At 39.2% G+C, this 21,401-nt stretch overlaps 1 protein-coding gene across 1 annotated transcript in view; it reads right to left on the reverse strand.

Annotated features, from left to right (window-relative positions):
- The window catches only part of timeless (timeless circadian clock), a 150,651-nt gene continuing 129,250 nt past the window's right edge, over positions 1–21,401 (reverse strand). The window contains exons 26-30 of the mRNA XM_059529031.1: positions 19,697–19,815; positions 8,254–8,482; positions 7,788–7,830; positions 7,343–7,416; positions 1–476 (exon numbers count right to left, since the gene is read on the reverse strand). Of these exons, the coding sequence (XP_059385014.1) occupies positions 346–476; positions 7,343–7,416; positions 7,788–7,830; positions 8,254–8,482; positions 19,697–19,815 (596 nt within the window). The 3' untranslated portion in view covers positions 1–345. The remainder of the gene's footprint in view (positions 477–7,342; positions 7,417–7,787; positions 7,831–8,253; positions 8,483–19,696; positions 19,816–21,401) is intronic.

The raw sequence follows: 21,401 nt of genomic DNA on the forward strand, positions 1-21,401 counted from the left end.
TAGTTTCATTCAGTAAACTTTATTAACATAAAAAAGAGCACAGTCAGTTACCTCATAAGAGCAAAAGATTTCTCTGTATAAGAATTATATAGTGAACACTGCGCCAAAACCTATAGAAATGTGAGAACAAAAAGCAACTATTGTTTTGCTGACACTTAAGTGAGAATGCTGGTGCATCAACAAGTTTCTAAACCAAAAAGACTTTTGAAATTACATTCACAAAAGATTTTCCAAAATAGTAAAATATCACAAACATGGCCAACAGTTATTTCCTGGGTAACTACAAAAGTTCAGAAAAAAGGTAGATTGCAGACTTTATAATTGTATTGTGCTGCATTAATATTTCTAGTTATCTTCCTCTTCATCACTTAACACTCTCTTATATCTGCGCTTAGCTGGGGCAGCAGGACTCTCATGGTCTGAATCGATGCTTCTTTCAAAGTTATTCCTGGATAAAGGATCCACATCTGAAATATCTGTGGGAGACAAGAAAAAAAAAAGTAATCTACATAAATTTAGGAATTCAAAGCACTTTAATCTATATCCTTCAGCATCGTTTTATAATCATTGATTTTAAAACAACTCTACAGATACCAATCAACTTTTTTTAAATTCACAAAGACCCTAAATGACTCGTATTAAATTGTTTAAAAGTTTGTCTGGTTTAGGCATGTCGTTTATAGCCTGACTTAGTGCTGGGCGGTTTGACCAAAAATGTATATACCGTTTTCTTTTTCAAAATTATACTGGTTTTCCAGTTTATGACGTTTTTTTTTTTTTTCATGCATAATCAGGTGTACAATGCATTTTCTGCTAGTTGATATTCCAAGAAGTGCTTGCGGCTAAGGTGCTGGAGCAAATTGCTCGTGTTGCCGCCTTTGGCGACAATTTTAGCCCGACAGCACTTGCATAAAATGGATATTATATATGCATAATCTGCCTGCGGTGCATATGCAGTCCACAGCACCGACTCATTGTGCTTTCACACAGGACGTGTTTGCAGTTCGCTACTGATCCGCGTCTGTTTAGTCCACAAACACAACATTTGTTCATTGTTTTGATTTCATATCATGTAAAAAAAAAAAAAAAAAAAAATTATATATATATATATATATATATTTTTTTTTTTTTTTTAGCATAGTAAGTCTTTTATCACAGAACAGTAACAATCTTTCATATAGACATTAGTTTAAACTCAATAAATATAAACAACGCACTATTCATGCATTTTACTTCTAGGTTTGTATAATAAGCTGCTCAAGCAAGCGGCAAAACATTTAAACACAATAATTAGCCTACTTTTCTTGTTAAAATATTTAAAATTGAAACACCACAGACAGAAACAGTCTCGTGCATTTTGCATTTAAATCTATATCACAAGCAATCCCACGGGTCTTAATGAACTTTGTTTTTCTGCTTCCATAAAAGTGAACATATATATATATTGTTTTCCTTGTTTATCTAAAAGTGCTCTTTTTCTTGTTTTAAACCTAGCCAAAAACCCATGTGACTGCGTTTCCATGTCAATCCATGTTAATTTTTCCCGCGAACAATGCTCTTTCACTTTAATTCAGCGCCTGCAGCATAGCAAAAATAGACTCAGTACGTTAACAATCGCTGCACTGCTGCAGAGCACCGCTCCTTGAACGCCCTGATGGACCACAACCTCGTGCAGCTGGAATCCGTTAATACGACTGGACTATGTGAAACAGGCGTTATAACGTAACACCAGAGCACTGTTGTGTACCCTCACCACGCCTCGCAGTCGCTGCTTAGAAGTGCGACATTGTAAAGGGTCCATCTGAAACAGTGTCGCGCGGCCGCGGCGAAGCATAACGTTCATTCCGAACGCTGAGTAATTAAATACACCGGTATGGCGGTATATTCAAACTTAACATCGTAACGAAAATATACACCGGTTTTCGGTATGAACCGGTTTACCGCCCAGCACTAGCCTGACTACATGAGACTTCGTACTTTATGGAATCAAATTTGTTTCAATAATAATGAACGAAACTTTATAAAACTGGAAGTAACTTTTTCAGAAACTATCAAAAATATACCATTACAAAAGAAGAAAAAAAAAACAATAAAAACGAAAAAAAAAAAAAAAAAATGAACTCAGTCGCACAAATTTAACAGGCTCTTCAAATATGCTTAATTCTTTGTTAATGTTTTTCAAAGATTCGTTTTCGCTAATCGTGGATTCTGGATTCATTGCCACAGATTTCGCTTACGTTTCGCAGTTTTTCGTTTGGTGTTTTGACACAAACCTCTCGTGGGGGCGGGCTTAACAGTGATCTTCTCTGATTGGATAGTGAGCTTTTGATGGACAGGTGCTCTCTGTCTGACCGGGAAATACAGACACCACACAGTGGCGCGCATATTGGAAAGCTCTCGCTGTGATTAAATCTGGTCTCTAACGCAAAAAATTATTTTTCACAGACAAAGTGAAAGACATCTATTTTAAGCTAATACACAGGTTCTACCCTGTAAAGAAGTGTATACAAAGATTTAAATCTGACATTGATCTTACATGCTCTTTTTGTTCGAGTTCTGAAGAAACTGTACACTTATTTTGGTCATGTCACTACACTCAGAAACTTTGGGATGATATTGGTGTGTTAGTAATAGGGATGGGACGATAACCGGTTTTATTGATAACCGTGATAAAATGTGCTGAAGGTTAGTAATATCGTTTAAAAATGAATTATCATTAAAACCGTGTTTGATTATCGCGGTTTTAATAACTCACTATTAAATCATGTCCAGCCAGCAACAGTCTGACGCAAGCACAATGTTTTTTTTGTTTTTTTTCGAGAAGGAATGGCGAAAGTCAGTGACTTTTCTATGCTTTTCTATGCTTCTACACTTTTCATTGTAAGGAAGGAAATGCCACAGAATTTAATCTTTCTTTAAATTAAGTGCATAGAGTTGCTTGTTTTATTAGTTGTTTGTTGATTATTAAATATAAAACTTGCTGAAATGTTTTCAGTGTGAGCATCAACTATTTTTGAACACTTTCATCTCGTTTCAACAAAACCGTGATAATATTGATAATCGTGATAATTTTAGTCACTATAATCGTGATATTAAATTTTCATACCGTCCCATCCCTAGTTAGTAAACTGTAAGATTTTGCCAGGCTTCTCAGTACATATGAAAAACATTATATTTGGGTATTTTGTCTCCACAAACGAAAATAAGTTTTGTTATTAAATTTAAAAAAAATTCCTAAACAAATTTCACATTCACAAATGCAAATTCTCCAACTGTAAACCTGTCTTCTCTGTTTTCCTAAAAGAAATGGAAAACTATTTGAATGTTATCTCAGTGTCTAATATGAAAGCTATAAGGACTGTTAGATTTGCTCTGCCTTTGATCTTCTAGTTTAATTTTGTTTCGATTTTGGCCCTCTTTTTATTCATGTTTTTTTTTTTTTTTTGGTGGATATTAATGTGATGTATGTTTATACCTTTGTATGTTTTTGTTCACTGCATTAATAAAAATAGAAAAAGAAAAAAAAAAGCTCTCACGGTGATTTGTATGCAATACGTCGAGCCTTGTGTTACTAAATATATAAATAATATTTGACCTTCGATCATCTCAGTAAAGATGAGCTTTCAGCTTGAAGTAAGCTTGTGTTACTGAAGTAACATCGATACAAGTTTTTCATGTTACAGTGTGCTACAGTTTGTTGCGGGTTATTATTGTCATTCAGTAACACAAGCTTACTTTAAGCTGCCTTGAAGGACAAGTGGAGGAGGAAGATGACGCCACTCCGTGTCTCTCCTGAGAGCTCATCTTTACAGACTGAGACGATCGAAGGTCAAATATTATTTATTTTTTTAGTAATACAAATCACAATCACGAGAGCTTTCCAATATGCGCGCCACTGAGTTGCGTCTGTACTTCCCGGTCAGAGAGCACCTGTCTATCAAAAGCTCACTATCCAATCAGAGTAGATCACTGTTAAGCCCGCCCCCACGAGAGGTTTGTGTCAAAACACCAAACGAAAAACTGCGAAACGTAAGCGAAATCTGTGGCAATGCATTCAGAATCCACGATTAGCAAAAAAACGAATCTTTGAAAAACATTAACAAAGAATGAAGCATTTTTGAAGAGCCTGTTAAATTTGTAAGACTGAGTTCATTTTTTTCCTTTTCATTGTTTTTTTCTTCTTTTTTTAATGGCATATTTTTGATAGTTTCTGAAAAAGTTATGTTCAGTTTTATAAAGTTTCGTTCATTATTATTGAAACAAATGTAATTCCATAGTACTTCCGCTCAATTTCAGTTCGCTTCTGTACTCAGTCTAAGATAGCAAACTATCTCCCAGTTTTCCGCAGGCTCCAAACCAGCCAGCAAATCAACGAACAGAGGGTGGGCTGAGAGCCGCGACATAGACGCTAAGCACCGAATTTAAGATTGTAGTTAAGGTTAGGGAAATCGAAAATGAAAGCAAACGAAATCTTTTTAAAGAACTTTTTCAAATCATTTTCCTCGAAAAACTATGAAAAATTGCTTCGCTTATGAGCAGCTTGTTACAGTACTGATTCAGGTATTTCGTTTGTAAATTATCATTAGTAGAGAATTGTAATATTTAATTTTGCTTGATAAATTTAACAATACACATTATTAATCTAAAGGGGACAGTAAGGGGGGATGGTGGTTTTACCAAGGGAATGCTTTTTTAAATTTAAAATTTTTCCATTCCATTACCCCTCAATCCAAGCCCTGTATATAGCATAAAATAAAGAATAAAGATCAATTTGTTGAGCATAGTTAGTGTAAATAACCTTGGTGTTGGTGTAGTTTTGTGGTTAACCCCTTACCAGTCACTCCCCATTTCTTGGCATGGAGACAGAAATGACATGCCCAAAATAAAAAGGTTTTTGCTCATGATTCTTTCTGACTAGATACATAATCAACATTTGTTCACAAAGCTGACACTTCAAAGTTTACTGTTCAGGAATCAGAATTACTCTATTGTTACTGTTATAATAGAGATATATAAGCTCAAACATAAAAATAAAAATATTAAAAACATTTTTTAAATGTATTAAAAAATTGTTGATGTAGGATATGAGTTTAGAAACACAGTGTAGCTAAAGCCACAAGTCTACCAGAGCTTCATTTGAAATTTCATAATCTAATCTATAAAACTGAATGTTATGAAATATTTTCTAAGGCCATGTCATGTGTGTTTTTAGAGAAGGCTAATCTGGTTGATTTATGACACTTGTCATCTCTGTACAATCAGGTGAAGATGTTCTGTGTGCTCTGTGTGTGTTTTTGGCTATGAGAACTCCCCCATTCATGATTCTATTGTTCTCACCAAATGAGTCTTTCACACCTCCACCAAGTGTGACACATTATCCGCATTATTCTTTTATCATTATTCTTTTGTTTTTATTCCACTTTTATTAGCATTTGCTGTGGTATTTCAAGCTTTACAATCCACCAAGCTGCAATCTCACTTCAGTCTCGTATGCATTTACCCCTTATTTATCAAAAGTCTTACTATAAAAATAAACAAAACATTTTCTTATGATCTTATGTGAATTATTGTGACAGAAATGCATTATGAAGAAATGCACCTGCTATTAGTAGCATTAGAGCTAACGTTAGCATCAAGCTACATCAGACAATTTATGAAATTATTAGTACACTTTTACTCAAAACTCACTTTAAACCAGAACGAGTGTTTGTAATAACATTCTTTTCCGATCACTGATGGAATTTGGTCGTTTATTGTTGTAAAAATATGTTATTTATATCCTTTAACATCGCTGCACAAGTTAGCATTTCAGATGTACATTTTTTATATTTAAAAAAAAATGCCCCATATCTCAAGAAAATCTCATACCAAGCTTTACTATCGTAATCGCGGGTTTATTATTCTGATATTTTGTGTGTACAGAGGTGTATCAGTGTTGTTATGGGCAAATAACAACCAGGAAGTGTACACGAACCATGTGACACGATGTGGCGGTGTCCGGTTATGACACTCTAAAGATTGACAAGGCGAAGGACCAATCAGAGTCTGTCTGAGCCACGAGTACACGGGACAGCACACACACAGATTGCTGGGAGAGGCCATTTATCACCAGATTGCGTAAATCAGTGGAAAATGAATAGAAATTATGATTCTGTCTGAAGAAATATGAAGTAAACATCAGTAAATATATCAATATATCTCCGCAAATATGCATCTTTGGTCTATAAATCCTTATTGACGCTGTTAAGTGCGTCTACATCAGGGGTAGGCAAGTTCGGTCCTAGAGAGAGTCCTGCACAGTTCACCTCCAACCCTGAAAAAAAAAAACTCTCCTGCCTGTACCTTAGTAATCCTGAATGGATTGATAAGCTTGTTCAGGTGTGTTTGATTAGGGTTGAAGCTGAACTCTGCAGGTCTGCGGCTCTCTAGGACCAAACTTGCCTACCCCTGGTCTACGTGAACACAAACAAACCTCTGCTGACGTGACTGAATATGAATGAGTGGTGAATTTCTATTCAAAATGTGGCATAATACGGATTTATTATTTTGCACTCCTGACATAAGTTACTAAATAAGTGTCACTGCAACAATGTTTTAACAAAACATTTCAATGGATGCATAGTTGTCCAGATCAAGTAAGAGAGTGATGTTAAAATTTGCTCTGAAAGTGAAACAATAATAAACTGGGGCCATCGCCGATCCTTGCACGCAAAGGGGTTAAACAATATTTGTATGTTATCTAACTTCAATAAGGATGTCAGTCTTTCTGTATTCTGAAACCAATTTATTAAATCAAATACACAAAATAATATTCTTTATAGCAACATCATATTACCCCTTTAAGCTTTGGCAAACTTTCAAGTATTGCATTTCCTCTCTCATGTTTTCTTTTATTGAGCGCTGGTTGGATATATGAACTTTATGGTTTTCTTTCTACTTACCGTATTTTTCGGACTATAAGTTGCACCTGAGTATAAGTCGCATCAGTCCCAAAATACGTCATGATGAGGGAAAAAACATATATAAGTCGCACTGGACTATAAGTCGCATTTATTTAGACCCAAGAACCAAGAGAAAACATTACCGTCTACAGCCGCGAGAGGGCGCTATATGTTGCTTAGTGTAGGCTACAGGAGCACTGAGCAGCAAAGAGCACCCTCTCGAGGCTGTAGACGGTAATGCTTTCTCTTGGTTCATTTCTCTTGGTTCATGTCAAATTAATTTTGATAAATAAGTCGCACCTGACTATAAGTCGCAGGACCAGCCAAACTATGAAAAAAAGTGCGACTCATAGTCTGGAAAATATGGTACTCAGACGAGCTTTTAAGATAATGTTCATTACCTCTCTGATCATCATCATCATCATCATCCAACACTCTTCTTCTCTTCTTAGATATTTTCTCCTCTATAGGGTCACTGACACACAAAAAAATCAAAATCACAATTAATATAAATGTGAAGAAAGTCATGTTTAACCATCAAAAGTAGTACATTAATTAGGGCTTTGCAATTAATCACATTCGACTGCCATTCGCATCTTGTCAGTAAAGCCGGTCCCCCGATAAGTAGTAAATCATCATCACCTTCTCGCAAATGTATCACATTCAATTTCAAACGCGATTACGCCTAGCTTGTCAGTGGACTACGGCTGTGTGCAGTGAATGCCGCTCAATCTGAAAGCAGGTGATGATTTACTACTAATAACAGGATCAGCTTTATTGACGAGATGCGCATGGCAAATCGAATGCGATCAATTGTACAACCCTAACATTTCTACTAGTACTAACCTTTGTTCCACAGTATCAGAACTGCCCTCACATGATGGAGAATCTTATAAAGACAAAGAAAACTTAAATCACTTAATTGGTAATTACCAAATAATACGTAGTTAAAATTATTCACATGGTCAATATATATTTTCAATAATATAGCTACAAGCAGCAATTATGAGGCCAAGTACACCAATGCCATAACGTTAATAAAAAATAGCACTCCGGTAATTATTTTAGAAAAATTCGAATATTTAGAAAAAAAATCCTTTGTGGCGCTAGGGGTTTATAAGGATTTGCTATTCTACATGCTCAGACTGTACTCTATCTTTATGCTAACATATAGAGCTTCTATGGGCTGCCACAGACTTCAAGAGTGACAAAGACAAAGAATAAACTAATAGATAATTACATTTACACCTCCAGTACTTGGCGTCTAATAAAATGATTAACACGGACATCACCAAATATGTTGCTTACTTACCCTTTGATTTAGAAGAAACACATTTCCGTTGGCGTGACAACAGCAAAGCTCTCAGTGCTTGAGCTCTCATCTCTTGATTATCATTATCCTCCATCTCAACAGTCAGACTGCTCTCCTTGCTTCCCTCAGAGTCCCCTTCAGCTGCAGCCTCCTCAACCAGGTCAAGAGATGCTGCTACTGACCTCAGCTGATGAACGCTCAGACTGGAAGAAATTCTCCAGAAAGATTCCTGATGAATGACACATTGGATGAGATGATTGCAGGAGGTCCACTGAATCATGACAAATATGTTTGTCATTTTCTTTGTATTACCACAAACTGACATTTTATTTTTGTATATTGACACTAATATAATTATCAAACCCTGTAAATTTTAGGTTAAAGTTCAAGTTACTATAAGTGCGTTTTATATTTGCCACCATTTTTATATCATAACAGCTCTTTGGAAAACAACACAGCCACTATGAACTGGTAGGCCTGTTATGATAATTACTACAACTTATCACATGATATATGGACATGACCATGATAAGTTTTGGTATGTTGCCCATTGTGTTCATATTAGGGCTGGTAAGTGATTTTTTAAAATCAAATTAATTACATGATGTGGGGATTAATTAATCTAATCGCAAATCAAATTTGGAGATATTACTCTGAAAAGATAATTGAAAGTCATTGTTGTGCACGGCATCAAACAGAAATTACAAAAAGTAAATAAAATGGGCGGGGCATCTGGCTATATAAGTGGGCGCTCGCCACAGGATTCTCATGAGAGGCCACTATAGCCGCCACATAAACTTTGTGCGTCAATGGGGAGCATCCCTTATCCAGCAGCTCTTGCAGAAATGACAGCACCTCTATCAAATCAGAAGTATGAGGGACTTTGCCACGGTTTAGACATCAATTGGAGAAAAAAGATCACTTTAAGTCATAGAGGCATCTCGTAGATGTGGATCCAGCCCATGAAATTGTGTTAAAGAACCGCCCTGGGAGACTTGAAGGCTCCTATCAAGCGGCCAGAGATGCTAGGCCCATAGGTCGGGCCGAGGATGCCATATTGTTCCATTCGACTAAGAGGATATCCAGTCTCAATGGAATGAGCCAAGGGGCCACTATCGAAATCTAAGTTAGCATTGACAACAACAGCTGGTTCCTCCAAAGTGGGGCTACCAGGAGAACCTTGTGATTTTCTTTTCTTACTCGCCTGATTACCTGTGGAATCAGGGCGATCGGGGGAAGAGCATAGAGGAGGAGGTTGGGCCAATCTGGGGCAATGCATCCTTGGCCTTTGAGAAATAAATTGGGCAATGAGAGTTGTCTACTGAGGGGAAGAGGTCTACCTTGGCCTCGGCAAAGATCTACCAGAGCCTCTGAACCGTCTGCAGATGGAGCGTCCACTCCCCTGAGGAGTCCGTTCCTTGGTTCAGTTTGCCCGGTATGTGTGCTGCTTTCAGTGAGCGCAGGTTGAGTTGAGCCCATTCCAGAAGTTCTCTACCAGTGTGAAGAGATGCTTTGAGGCAAGGCCTCCCTGGTTATTTATGTAGGATAACACAGACATGTTGTCTGATCAGATCAACACATGGTGTTCTTTTAGGACTGGCAGGAAGAACCGACAGGCCAGACATACTGCTAGCATTTCCAGGCACTTGATGTGTAAGCTTTCTTCCACTTTCCACAGTCGTTGTGCTCTCGCAGTGCCCCCCAACCTGAGTTGAGAGCCGCATCCATGCACTTCTAAAAAGTGAGGGGAGACGGGGACAGTCCGATGGGAAGGACTGTGTCTTGATAAGCCACACCATTAACCCTCTGGAGTCTAAGGGTATTTTTGGGGCCTGAAGAAGTTTTGTTGTGCTTTTTTCAGTTTCTTATAAATATCTAAATGGGTAAAGTCTAATCTCACTGTAATCAGCACAAACTGGGCTATAATAATATGTGAAATGCATGCATGTACATGATTGTATTTTTGAGAAAAAAAAATGTTATGCGTGGTTAGTGAAAAACTGAAAATGTTAAATCACTTGAATAAGGCAATAAAAAACAAAGAACAATGGTTCCCGGGATTTTTGAGAACTGGAGCTTGTAGCCTAGAATTTTTCTTTCCAAATTATGTGAAAATCATCTTGTTTACTCACATACAGAAAACAATATATCGATTAAAATTTTCTAAGACACTTTTTGTTGGTAAAAGTCATATGCGAGTAGGCGTCAACTATCATGAATATCATTGTGATTTACACCTGAGAAGACAAAGGCCTGCATAATGAGCTGCATAATGAGCCTCTCAGTCATCTGTGCCACTGTGACGGAGGAGTTAGAAGAAAGAATGTGAGAACAAAATAAATGTATATCATTTTATCATTAAACACCCGCTTATATAGCCAAAAACCTCACCCTTTTTGGCGGGCTTCGTCGCCATAGGCTCATGTAGCTCCGCTTCCTAACCATTGGTTCATTTATAATACATTGCACAAATCAATGGTTTCGCAGTTTTTACTGCATGAGTAAAAAAAGTATTCATTTAAGGAGAAAAAAAGCCTTTTTTCCCATATACATAATCATATATAGTATGAGTGTAGTATTGAAAGGGAACGTTCCCAGTTACTTAACTGTAACCTTGTTCCCTGAGAAAGTGGAACGAGATGCTGCGCTGCTCAGCGAATTGGGAAACGTCTTAATTGTGATCAGCTGTGAATAATGTGTGTAACACGTTGATGGAATTGACCCAGGAGGTAATATAGCCTGGGTTGATGACGTCATCGGCGTGCGCCCACAACACAGGGCTATAAATAGATAAGCCACAGGTGCATCAACAGGATATTTTTTTTGAAGAGCAGTCCTGGGACATCTTCAGCATGGCAACGGAGCGCAGCATCTCGTTTCGCTTTCTCAGGGAACAAGGTTACAGTTAAGTAACCGGGAACATTCCCTTTCGAAAGCTACAGTCGATGCTGTGCTGCTCAGCGCATTGGGAACAAGAACACCCACGCCGCCGTGCTTGAAAATGTCTGTACCCCTACGGTTGTGCAGGTGTGCTCACAAAACCATAAGGCGGCCTCAGAAATTATCTTGTGACTCAAGGACATGAGAGCCCGGAGAAGCATGAACATCCAAACTATAAAATCTTATGAATGTGTGCGGAGAGGACCAAACCTGCTGTATCACAAACCTGTTGTAAGGGGGCACCCCTTGCTAAAGCACTAGAGGAGGCAACCCCCCTGGTGGAGTGAGCCCTAAGACCTATATGCGAAGCTTTTCTGCGCGCCTCATAAGCAAGACCTATATCCCTGACCCAGTGAGACATGGTCTGCTTGGTGGCAGCTGCTCCTCTGTTAACACCACCATAACAGACGAACAGTTGCTCTGACTTACGCCACTGGCTAGTGCAGTGGATGCAAGTCTGAAGAGCATGGACTGAACAGTCTATAAGATTTCTCCTTCTCCGGCGTTGTGAACGGCGGAGGGCAGAAGGCCTCTTGAATGACCAGATGTACAGCAGAAAACGGAACTTTAGGCAGGTAATCAGGATGAGGATGCAAAATCACTTTCATCATTCCTGTGGCAAAGTCTAAGCATGATGGTGAGATAAACAGAGCCTGCATATCCCCAATTCTCTTTAAAGAAGTTATTGCCATGAGAAAAACCATTTTCAGAGCCAGAAGTTCATCAGACGCTGATTCTAAAGGTTCAAAGGGGGTTTCAACAAGACCCGAGAACAAGGGGCATCTTGGTTTTTACTGTAGGACTCAGTCGTCTGGCCCCACCAAGGAAGCGAGAGAGCAGAGGGTGTCTCCTGAGTGGCATACCATCAATCAAGGCGTGGCAAGCCGAAAGAGTGGCCACATAAAACTTAAGAGTGGCAGGGCATGTGCCTGTTGATAATTTTTTCTTTCATGAAGTCCACCTTTCAAAAACACCCCATTTACTTGCATAACTCTGTCTGGTGGAGGAAGCCCAAGCACTAAGAATGGTATCAATAACATCCGGTGAAAGCCCCGTGTTTCTCAATTGGTACCCATCAGGGGCCAAACATGAAGATTCCACAGGTCGGGCCTGGGATGGAATATTGTGCCCTCTGCCCGAGACAGAAGGTCTCTCCTCTCCGGAATTGCCCATGGCGAGCCGTCGAGGAGAGATATCGCCGAGAACCACACTCTGTTCGGCCAACGTGGCACTATCAGCAAAAGGCAAGACCCTTGTTGGCGAACTCTGGTTAGGACTCCTGGGAGCAGAAAAACTGGAGGAAACACATACAGGCGCATTTTGGGCCATGTGTGCGCCATTGCATCCAGACCTAGGGGGGCTGGATGCAAGTCAGGTTAACAGAGAGAAGTAGAGCGGACATTGCGCTGTCTGATGGGAGGCGAAGAGGTCCACCTTCACTTTGTAAAATTTTCTCCAAATCTGTTTCACTACTTCTGGGTGGAGTTTCTATTCCCCCGTTGGTATTGTCTGTCTGGACAGTAAATCTGCTCCCACATTCAAATGCCCTGGAATGTAAACTGCCCTGAGTGACAGGAACTTGTACTGGGCCCAAAGAAAACTCTGCCTCGCTATTCTGTTCAGGTTGCGTGAGCGCAGACCCCCCTGGTGATTTATATAAGAGACTGTTTCTGTGTTGTCCACCCGTACTAGGACATAGCAGCCACCTCAGGAATTTCCTGTGTTGTGGCAAAATTTCTATGTGAAAATATGCGCCCCTCAGATCTATCGTGATGAACCAATCGTGATGTCGGATTTGCGACAAGACAGTCTTGACGGTTAGCATCTTGAACTTGAGCGCTTTGACTGTACGGTTTAAGCCTTAAAGATCTAAGATTGGACGCACTCCCCCACCCTTTTTGGGAACCAGGAAGTATCTGCTCTAATAGTCCAATTCTCTCCTTGGAAGAGGAACATGTTCTATAGCCTCTTTGCTCAGAAGAGTTTGTAGCTCAAGTGACCGTACCTGCATCAGCTCAGGAAAGAACTGAACGAATGCTTCATGTTTTTTTACTTCCTTAAACCTGTTGACAACTGTATTAACTGAATCGCCAAACAGGCCAGATGGAGAGATAGGAGAGTCTAAAAGAAACAATCTTTCCTTTAATGCCCATCAAATTAAGCCACAGACGCCTCTCCGTGCTGACTAAAGCTGACATAGAACAACCGATGGCACGGGCCGTTTGCTTGGTCGCACGGAGAGACAAATCTGTGGCTTGACGAAGCTCAGCGAACGCTTCCTCGTCGACCGTACTGCCCACACTTAAGTCCTTCAACAGGTCAGCCTGGTATGCCTGTAACACTGCCATAGTGTGCAGCACAGCACCAGCCTGACCTGCAGCTTGGTAAGCTTTACCCACCAGCGATGATGTTACTCCACAAGGTTTAGTGGGGAGAGTAGGTTTCTTTATCGAGGATGCCGATTCGGGCGAAAGATAGCTTGCGAGCGTCTCTTCAACCCGAGGCATCTCTGAATACCCCTGCGACTTCGCATCCACGATAGTCAAAAAAGTCAATGTCGAGGGCACAAAGATGCGAGAAGTATATGGTTTGCTCCTTGACTTTGACAGCTCATCATGGAGGTCCTCGAAAAAGGAAAGACTGCTGTTGTGGTCTCTCTCTCCTACCACCGGTTCGCGAACGAATCTTTCGATGTAACCGGATCTTTTTGAACCAGTTCACCAAATCGAACTGAATCGTTTTAAACAGTTTGTGTTTTCAATATGCATTAATCCACAAATGACTTAAGCTGTTAACTTTTTTAATGTGGCTGACACTCCCTCAGAGTTCAAACAAACCAATATCCCGGAGTAATTCATTTACTCAAACAGTACACTGACTGAACTGCTGTGAATAGAGAACTGAAGATGAACACCGAGCCGAGCCAGATAATGACTCGTTCAAGAGTCAAGAACCGTTTCTGTCAGACGCATCCGATTCGAGAACCGAGGAGCTGATGAAACTGCGCATGTGTGATTCAGCATGAAGCAGACCGACACACAGAGCATCTGAACCGAACTGATTCTTTTGGTGGTTGATTGTGAACTGATTCTGTGCTAATGTTATGAGCGCGGGTAAACCGAAGGCTTGAATCAAGGGCTATTATCGCCAATGACGCCATTATGTCGAGTGCAAAAGAACCCGGTGTACAGTTTTCTTCAACCGGTTTATTGAATCGAACTGTCCGAAAGAACTACTGGTGATCCGAAAACCGATGCAACCGGTTCTTGACTCGTGAATGAGTCATTATCTGGCTCGGCTCAGTGTTCATCTTCAGTTCTCTCTTACATTTACATTTATTCATTTAGCAGACGCTTTTATCCAAAGCGACTTACAGATGAGGACAGTGGAAGCAATCAAAAACAACAAAAAGAGCAATGATATATAAGTGCTATAACAAGTCTCAGTTAGGTTAACAGTACACGTAGCATGGGATTTTAAATAATATAATAAAAAAAGAAAAAAGAAAAAGAAAACGATAGAATAAAAAAAAGAATAGAGCAAGCTAGTGTTAGAGATCTTTTCACATACACACACACACATACAATTGCATAATAAATGAAAAGAAAATAGAATACAAAAAGATTAGAAAGGTAGTTAGATTTTTTTGAAGAATAGAATTAGAATAGTGAGTGTTAAAGTTAGAGGGTCAAATAAAGATGGAAGAGATGTGTTTTAAGCCTATTCTTGAAGATTGCTAAGGACTTAGCTGCTCGGATTGAGTTGGGGAGGTCATTCCACCAGGAGGGAACATTAAATTTAAAAGTCCGTAAAAGTGACTTTGTGCTTTTTTGGGATGGCACAATCAAGCGACGTTCACTTGCAGAATGCAAGCTTCTAGAGGGCACATAAGTCTGAAGTAACAAATTTAGGTAAATGGGTGCAGAGCCAGTGGTAGTTTTGTAGGCAAACATTAATGACTTGAATTTTATGGGAGCAGCTATTGGAAGGTGTGACGTGTATTCTTTTTGGCTCATTGAAAATTAATCTTGCTGCCACGTTCTGAATTAATTGTAAAGGTTTGATAGAATAGGCTGGAAGACCTGCCAAGAGGGCATTGCAATAGTCCAGCCTGGACAGAACAAGAGCTTGAACAAGGAGTTGTGCAGCATGTTTCGAAAGAAAGGGCTTGATCTTCTTGATGTTGAATAAAGCAAATCTGCAGGATCGGACAGTTTTAGCAATGTGGTCTGAGAAAGTCAGCTGATCATCAATCATAACTCCAAGACTTCTAGCTGTTTTTGAAGGAGTTATGGTTGATGTGCCTAACTTGATGGTGAAATTGTGATGAAACGATGGGTTTGCTGGAATCACAAGCAGTTCTGTCTTGGCAAAGTTGAGTTGAAGGTGATGGTCCATCATCTAGGAAGAAATGTCTGTTAGACAAGCTGAGATGCGAATAGCAACCGTCGGATCATCAGGATGGAATGAGAGGTCAATGTCAATGTCAATGTCACCATTATTTATATAGCGCTTTAAACAAAATACATTGCGTCAAAGCAACTGAACAACATTCATTAGGAAAACAGTGTCAATAATGCAAAAATGATAGTTAAAGGCAGTTCATCATTGGATTCAGTTATGTCATCTCTGTTCAGTTAAATAGTGTCTGTGCATTTATTTGCAATCAAGTCAACGATATCGCTGTAGATGAAGTGTCCCCAACTAAGCAAGCCAGAGGCGACAGCGGCAAGGAACCGAAACTCCATCGGTGACAGAATGGAGAAAAAAACCTTGGGAGAAACCAGGCTCAGTTGGGGGGCCAGTTCTCCTCTGAACAGACGAAACCAGTAGTTCAATTCCAGGCTGCAGCAAAGTCAGATTGTGCAGAAGAATCATCTGTTTCCTGTGGTCTTGTCCTGGTGCTCCTCTGAGACAAGGTCTTTACAGGGGATCTGTATCTGGGGCTCTAGTTGTCCTGGTCTCCGCTGTCTTTCAGGGATGTAGAGGTCCTTTCTAGGTGCTGATCCACCATCTGGTCTGGATACGTACTGGATCCGGGTGACTGCAGTGACCCTCTGATCTGGACACAGACTGGATCTGGTGGCCACGGTGACCTCGGAACAAGAGAGAAACAGACAAATATTAGCGTAAATGCCATTCTTCTAATGATGTAGCAAGTACATAGGTTGTTATGGGAAGTGTTTCCGGTTCCGGTTTACCTAATTAATGCAGCCTAAAAATCCTTTAACGGATTTGGATAATAAAAGCATATTAGTATGTTATGTGTATGCCAGGTTAAAGAGATGGGTCTTTAATCTAGATTTAAACTGCAAGAGTGTGTCTGCCTCCCGAACAATGTTAGGTAGGTTATTCCAGAGTTTGGGCGCCAAATAGGAAAAGGATCTGCCGCCTGCAGTTGATTTTGATATTCTAGGTATTATCAAATTGCCTGAGTTTTGAGAACGTAGCGGACGTAGAGGATTATAATGTAAAAGGAGCTCATTCAAATACTGAGGTGCTAAACCATTCAGGGCTTTATAAGTAATAAGCAATATTTTAAAATCTATGCGATGCTTGATAGGGAGCCAGTGCAGTGTTGACAGGACCGGGCTAATATGGTCATACTTCCTGGTTCTAGTAAGAACTCTTGCTGCTGCATTTTGGACTAGCTGTAGTTTGTTTACTAAGCGTGCAGAACAACCACCCAAAAAAGCATTACAATAATCTAACCTTGAGGTCATAAATGCATGGATTAACATTTCTGCATTTGACATTGAGAGCATAGGCCGTAATTTAGATATATTTTTGAGATGGAAAAATGCAGTTTTACAAATGCTAGAAACGTGGCTTTCTAAGGAAAGATTGCGATCAAGTAGCACACCTAGGTTCCTAACTGATGACGAAGAATTGACAGAGCAACCATCAAGTCTTAGACAGTGTTCTAGGTTATTACAAGCAGAGTTTTTAGGTCCTATAATTAAAACCTCTGTTTTTTCAGAATTTAGCAGTAAGAAATTACTCGTCATCCAGTTTTTTATATCGACTATGCAATCCATTAGTTTTTCAAATTGGTGTGTTTCACCGGGCAGCGAAGAAATATACTATTTCAGTTGAACTAACTATTTCCCTGCATTTATCACATGTGAATCCCTCATCAGCGACAGAGATAGATAAACTGTACATGTGGCAAGAGGTGCAAGAAACAATGATAGGAGAAGCCATTACTCACCGTGCTTGATGAAAATTCTTACTGCGGTTGTTTGATGAACTTGTGAAAAACTGGAGCGAGGGAGAGGAGAAAAGAAAACAGCGATAGGTTCGAATGAAAACGCTAATGACAAGCTAACGAGTGCTAACGCTTTGCAGGTGTACTGCACTCACGGATATAAAATAAAAGTGAACGATCAAAGTTAATCTGATAAGATTGATCGATAATATCAGAAATATGGTGTGAATTAAGTTATATTTTACCACTTTAAAAAACAGAGAGTGATAGTAAGATAAAGATTCTAGAGAAAAAAATAAAATAAAAACAGCTACACGGAGCTACAATTTGCTACAGAAGACCAACAGGAAGTAGAGAAAACATTGTCCAACAGCGACCAGAGAGGTAGAGTTGAGTGTCATCAGCATAGCAGTGGTATGAAAAGCCATGTTTCTGAATGACAGAACCTAATGATGCCATGTAGACAGAGAAGAGAAGTGGTCCAAGAACTGAGCCCTGAGGCACCCCAGTAGTTAGATGTTGTGACTTGGACACCTCACCTCTCCAAGATACTTTGAAGGACCTATCTGATAGGTAAGACTCAAACCATTGAAGTGTGGTTCCTGAGATGCCTTTTGCCAGTAGGGTTGATAGAAGGATCTGGTGGTTAACCGTGTCAAAAGCAGCAGACAGATCAAGCAGGATAAGTACTGAAGATTTGGATTCTGCTCTTGCCAGTCTTAGAGCTTCAACAACAGAGCAAGGCAGTCTCAGTTGAATGTCCACTTCTGAAGCCAGATTGGTTGCTGTCAAGGAGGTTGTTGTTTGCGAGAAATGTAGAGACTTGGTTGAACACAGCTCGTTCAAGTGTTTTTGCAATGAAAGGAAGACTGGTCTGTAGGTCTCTAAAAGAGATGGGTTGAGGTTGGGTTTTTTTAAGTAGTGGAGTTATACGTGCCTGTCTAAATGATGAGGGAAAAACACCAGTGTGGAGGGATGTGTTGATGATGTGAGTGGGTGCAGGTACAAATGCAGGAGAAATGGCTTGAAGGAGATGACATGGAATAGGATCAAGCGGGCAAGTAGTAGGGTGATTAGAAAGGATGAGTTTTGAGACTTCTGCCTCAGAGAGTGAAGAGAAGGATGTAAATGAGTGTATGTTTGCTGGTGATATGAGCTTGACTGATTGTGGTGTGGAAAATTGTGCACTAATGTGTTTAATTTTATTAATGAAAAACGTTGCAAAGTCATCAGCTATTAGAGATGAAGCAAGAGGTGGAGGAGGAGGACAAAGAAGTGAGGAAAATCTCTTCACAGCAGTTCAGTCAGTGTACTGTTTGAGTAAATTAATTACTCCGGGATATTGGTTTGTTTGAACTCAGAGGGCGTGTCAGCCACATTAAAAAAGTTAACAGCTTAAGTCATTTGTGGATTAATGCATATTGGAGACACGAACCATTTAAAACTATTCAGTTCGATCTGGTGAACTGGTTCAAAAAGATCCGGTTACATCGAATGATTCGTTAGTGAACCAGATATCACAAACTGCTTTGTTTTGAACTCTCTCACAACAGACACGGAAGAGAAGACAATGATGAATAAAGTTGTAGTTTTTGCTATTTTTGGACCAAAATGTATTTTCGATGCATCAAAAAATTCTAACTGACCCTCTGATGTCACATGGACTACTTTGATGATGTTTTTCTTACCTTTCTGGACATGGACAGTATACCGTACACACAGTTTCAATAGAGGGACTGAGAGCTCTCGGACTAAATCTAAAATATCTTAAACAGTGTTCCAAAGATAAACGGAGGTCTCACGGGTTTGGAACAACATGAGGGTGAGTTATTAATAACATAATTTAGATTTTTCGATGAAATCCCTTTAATGGTTTTTAATGATGACTCCCTTGTAAAGTCAATCCATTGCCACCACCTGCTGGCATAACAATGACTGACAGCCCAGTACTGATACTGAAACATCAGTATATAGTCAATGGCATAAAATGGTCTTTAAATGACAATAATAATGTTTTTGCAATTATTTCTGGGGCGGTATATTGCCAAATAAAAAAATTGTTATCGAGACTGGCATATGGACAAGTGGCTTAACAAACTTGATGGGCCATCTACCAGTGGACCTGACACAACAGAAAAACATCAATATTAATGGTGGGTGGGGGTCCATGAGAATTGTTTGAGATATTATGGGGGTCCAGTACTAAAAAAAGGTTGAGAACCAAAGGCTTATTGTAAAGTGTCTTCAAATAATCACTATTATGGCAATACGGAAGCTGCTGAAGCTCAAACCAACCTGTCCGTCTGTGGGTGCACGGATACCGACTGTGCGTAGAAATTTTTGGAAAGTCTTGTTCTCCATGGCATCTTCATTCTCCTCTGTCAGAGGAACCAGTGCCACAGGATGAGAAACACCTGGAGAAAGAGGCGCCATATTTTAAATGTAAATATTTTTGCATTTGACAAAAACCTGTGAGTGGATTTGCCTGTGCAAAACCTTCCAGAATGAGGTTAGGTTGTTAGGGTGGTTTCTAGGGATTTCTACAGATACAGTCACTGTTTTGAAGAGAAACAAATCGTGCTGTAACAAACAACTTTAGACATGATAGGAGGCTGTTGTGTTGTCTTTGTTTCATTTGCTAATGTCTTCTCAACCCTGTCCTGGAGATCCCAAACCAATGCACATATTGTATTTCTCTTTTGTGGGACACACCAAATAGAACTCTAGTTGTGTTAGATGAGATAGAAAAACTAAATGTGGAGTGGTGGGGTCCTCAGGGTAGGTTTTAGAAGCACTGGTTTATGGAATTCATTCAAGACAAAGGTTTGAACCATATACTGTATATTCACACTCACAGTGTGCGGTTGCACTACTTAAATGCTCAATAGCCAAATTCAAGTTGGCTGGACAACTACGTTTATGGAAAAAATATGGAATAAACTAAGTTTATTCAAAGCATATGGATAATATTTTTTGGGGGAAAGAAAACAAAGCATGAAATAGACAGTGCCAACTTCCACTAATGCAAAGCGCAGGTGTCTGTTGTTTTGCAACAAACAGACTAAAATGTATAAGCATTTGGTGGAATTCCCTTTTAAATTTATCTGTTGCGTCATGTTATATGAATATATAAATACATTATGAATATTATGTATCTATAGGTTCATTTATGGTTTGAGCTTCTTCCTGTGTGATCAGCCTCACTGCTTTCATTAGAAGCTTTAGGCAAACAGGCTCTATTACATAATTTTCTATTGGATTTATGCAAACACTGAAATCATTTTGCCTGTTTCTATTTTGCAAACAGTGTGTAGATAATAGTGAATAATGTTCCCTAATCAAAAGCGTTATTGTATTGGTGAACATATAACATTCTTCAATACCACATTTAAGTTATAAAGTAAAACTTTTTTTAATTACAAAACACCTTTTTTAATTTTCTAATAAAATATAACACTTTTTACATTAAGTGGAAAATTTTCATTTATATTATTGATTTTGAAAACTATTGGCAAATCAATGCTACAGCCAGATTTTCCAGAGCTTTTGGTATCTTCAATATCTATTATCGGTACAACTTTTACTTCACAACAATTACTGAAATGGCAAAACCATTACTTAAAAGTGGGGTCTACAAACTTTTGGCTATATACTGTTTATTTTCATGACGATTTATTTATTTCCACTTTCTTTTTAATTAGCAGACAATATGTTGCTGTATTGTTTATTATATCACGGTTTCACAGTATTGTTTTTACAGTTCATAAAAGTGTTATTAAATTACTGGGTAAAAAAAAAAATTCTTCCCACTGGACCACAATATTTTTTGTTTCTGAGCAACGTACAGAACATTAGAAACCGTAGAATTACTTTTTTTTTTTTCTTTGATTGATCGTCATCAAGAGGGCTTACACATCTTGCAAGCTAGCTCATCCATACTTGCTCATCTGCGGTTGAGTATACTTTTGAAAGCTGCGAGGACACGGTCATCCTACACACA

The sequence above is a fragment of the Carassius carassius genome, chromosome 38 (genome assembly GCF_963082965.1).
Source record: "Carassius carassius chromosome 38, fCarCar2.1, whole genome shotgun sequence".
Classification (NCBI taxonomy): domain Eukaryota; kingdom Metazoa; phylum Chordata; class Actinopteri; order Cypriniformes; family Cyprinidae; genus Carassius; species Carassius carassius.